Genomic DNA, 2,955 nt, shown 5'->3' with positions numbered 1-2,955 from the left:
GATATTTCCTTTCATCATAAAAAGTAGAGTCAAATTTCCTAATTAAGTTTTTATTTTCAGCCAACACCCACTTGATCTATTAGCATGAGCTTTTTGAGTAAGGTGTTTAGGTCCCATTGAGGAGGTGAGTTCAAACCTCAACTCACAGGGCAAGAACACAGATATATTGAGGGAGTAACTCTGCACCTATGCATGCTCTTAACCTAACTTATGTAAAAAAAAATTTACTTTCAAAAAATATAAACATAAATAAATGGGTTTAATTTTCAACCACATTGATATGCCTATAATATAAAACCAAATTAATCAAACCTCCTTTGAGAAATTTTTTTTTTCTTTTTTACTCTTCCTTTATAATTTGTATAATCATTTTAAGAATTTTATTTCATAAGATTATTGCTCATTCATCTCTACCATTAGGAATTGTTTGGTTCATGGAATCTTATATTACAGTCTTGAATAGGATTACTGGGAATGTGAATTGAAGGAAATATGTGCAGTTTCTGCTTGATTGACAAAACAGTAATGTAATTGAAATGCAACATTATCATTTTTGGTTATTTGGAAATCTTATATTATCAATAGTATTTTTACTAAAATACCCTTACCAAATAGGTACCAAATATACCAAAATTCATAAGATTTTTATTTAAATATCAAATTTGTTTAATATTAAATATGTGTTATTATTAAAAATAAATAAATTCCTAATTTTAAAATATTTAATTTTTATTAATATTAATTATGGCCAACTTAATTACTTTAAATAAATTTAAATTTCTTTTCCATTAATATTTGAAATAAAAAATTTAATCTCAATTTTTTTATTTCCAATCAAATATTTCAATAAATATATTTTTCTAAAAAAAAGTATGGGTGTAAAGATAAAACATGAAATTTCATAGTACTGAATTCTTAAAAATTGATGTTTTTTGGTTTTATTAAATTTAAAGAGTATAACTTCACATTTGCCAAAATAAAAAGGTACCGCATTTTTTTTTTTTTTAACAAATAAAAAGACTGTCACTTTTATTGGACTAAGGTGACACTAATTCAGGAAGCTTCCCCCAATTTCTCAAAAATATAAATAAATAAATAAATGTTGATATATCAATGGCTCCACACCTCACAAACATAGTTGATAACCATTGACAAAGTCCCCGTCCTCAAGTTCTCCTCCCAACTCTTCAATGGCATCCTCTTCACCAATCCCTGCCCTCAAGGTCCTCAACCAAACTTCAATCTCTCCTCCGGTTGGCACCATCCCTGAGACCACCATCCCTCTCAGCTTCTCCGACCTCATGTGGCTCTACATGGGCGCCGTTGAGCGTCTTTTCTTCTACTCCATCCCATCCATCACCACCACTCATTTCATGGAACACCTTCTCCCATCTCTCAAATCCTCCCTCTCTCTCACTCTCCCCCACTTCTTCCCTCTCGCCGGATACATCATCTACTCTCCCACCCCCACCCCCAACTTCCACTACCACTTCTCCACCACCAATTCCATTCCCTTCACCGTCGCCGAGTCTGACGATGACTTCAAACACTTGACCGGAGATGATGCACGTTCAGTTCTAAGACTCCGTCCTTTGGTGCCACCTCTTCCACCACCCTCAGGTGATGAAACAACGCCTCTAATGGCTGTGCAAGTGACTGTGTTCCCCAACCATGGAGTTTCCATCGGCTTGACGATAAATCACGGTGCTTGTGACGGCACCAGCACGGCCAACTTCATGAAGTCATGGGCCGACACATGCAAGTCTGGCTCTGCTGCTTCATTCATTACTCCTCTCTTCGACCGCAGTTTGTTCATATATCCTAAAGAATTCGATTCCATTTATTTGAATCTAGCGATGAAGTTCAGAGAGCTAATTTCCAATAGCTCAATTGCTAATAGTAGTAATAAAAGTACTAATAATGAAGCGAAGCAAGATGATTTAGTTATCGGCTCGTTCTGGCTAAGCAAAGATGAGATAGAGAAACTCAAGCAATGGGTTTCAGAAGAGAAGGAGGCAGTCCATTGTTCAACGTTTGTAGTAGCATGTGCTTACGTGTGGACTTGCCAAGTCCGGGCAAGAGGATGGGAGACCAATAGAATTGCATGGTTTGGCTTTCCGGTGAATTTAAGAGGACGTCTCAGACCACCGGTGCCGGAGGAATACTTTGGCAACTGCCTTGGAATTTGTGTGACTAGCGCTGAGGTTGGTGAACTTGTTAAAGAGGATGGTGTTAGTGTTGCAGCTGAGTTCATAAGAAGAGCCATTGATGAGTTGAGAGATGATGCTTTGAGGTATGTTAGTACTTGGCCCGAGATTGGCCGGACTGTTGGGGACAAGCAGCCGTTGTCAGTGGCAGGGTCGCCGGGGTTTAGGGTTTATGATAGGGATTTTGGGTGGGGGAGACCGGTGAAGGTGGAGGTGGTGTCCATAGGGAGGAATGGAGCTATGTCTATTAGTGAAGGAAGGGATGGAGAAGGGATAGGGATTGGATTGGCAGCTTCAAAGCAAGAGATGGATAAGTTTAGGCTTGAGTTTGCTAAAGGTCTTCAAGTACTTGAGAATTTTAGTTAAGAAAAGTATATGAAAAGTACTAATAATAATTATTATTATGGTTTCCGTTAGATTTTGATTATGTAGTCAGCAAGTGTCTATTTTAGACAATTTTATTACATGTATTGTTAGGCCATTTTGGCAAGATATAAACAAAAAATTAATAATTAAATTTTATTGTGTTTTTATCAATTATAGTATTGCATGTGAGGAACATGACAAAAATAAGACTCACGGGCTGAGGGAAGCAAGCATTTGTGAGGACTAATGACCCCACAAAATTTTAAAAATATTTATATTATTATATAATGTGTGTATATATATATGTGAAAAATTATTAAATTGACTTGAATTAGGGTCAATATATAATATTAAAAAGAATTTATGAGAGCCATATGGATTA

At 36.2% G+C, this 2,955-nt stretch overlaps 1 protein-coding gene across 1 annotated transcript; it reads left to right on the top strand.

Annotated features, from left to right (window-relative positions):
• The first annotated feature begins 1,078 nt into the window (after positions 1 to 1,078).
• On the top strand, positions 1,079 to 2,706 carry LOC120272988 (phenolic glucoside malonyltransferase 2-like). The gene has a single exon (XM_039279658.1). The coding sequence runs from the start codon at positions 1,191 to 1,193 to the stop codon at positions 2,571 to 2,573; it is 1,383 nt and encodes a 460-aa protein (XP_039135592.1). The 5' UTR covers positions 1,079 to 1,190; the 3' UTR covers positions 2,574 to 2,706.
• Positions 2,707 to 2,955: the final 249 nt, after the last annotated feature.

The sequence above is a fragment of the Dioscorea cayenensis genome, chromosome 1, assembly GCF_009730915.1.
Source record: "Dioscorea cayenensis subsp. rotundata cultivar TDr96_F1 chromosome 1, TDr96_F1_v2_PseudoChromosome.rev07_lg8_w22 25.fasta, whole genome shotgun sequence".
NCBI lineage: Eukaryota > Viridiplantae > Streptophyta > Magnoliopsida > Dioscoreales > Dioscoreaceae > Dioscorea > Dioscorea cayenensis.
This window is presented reverse-complemented; position numbering and strand designations above follow the sequence as displayed.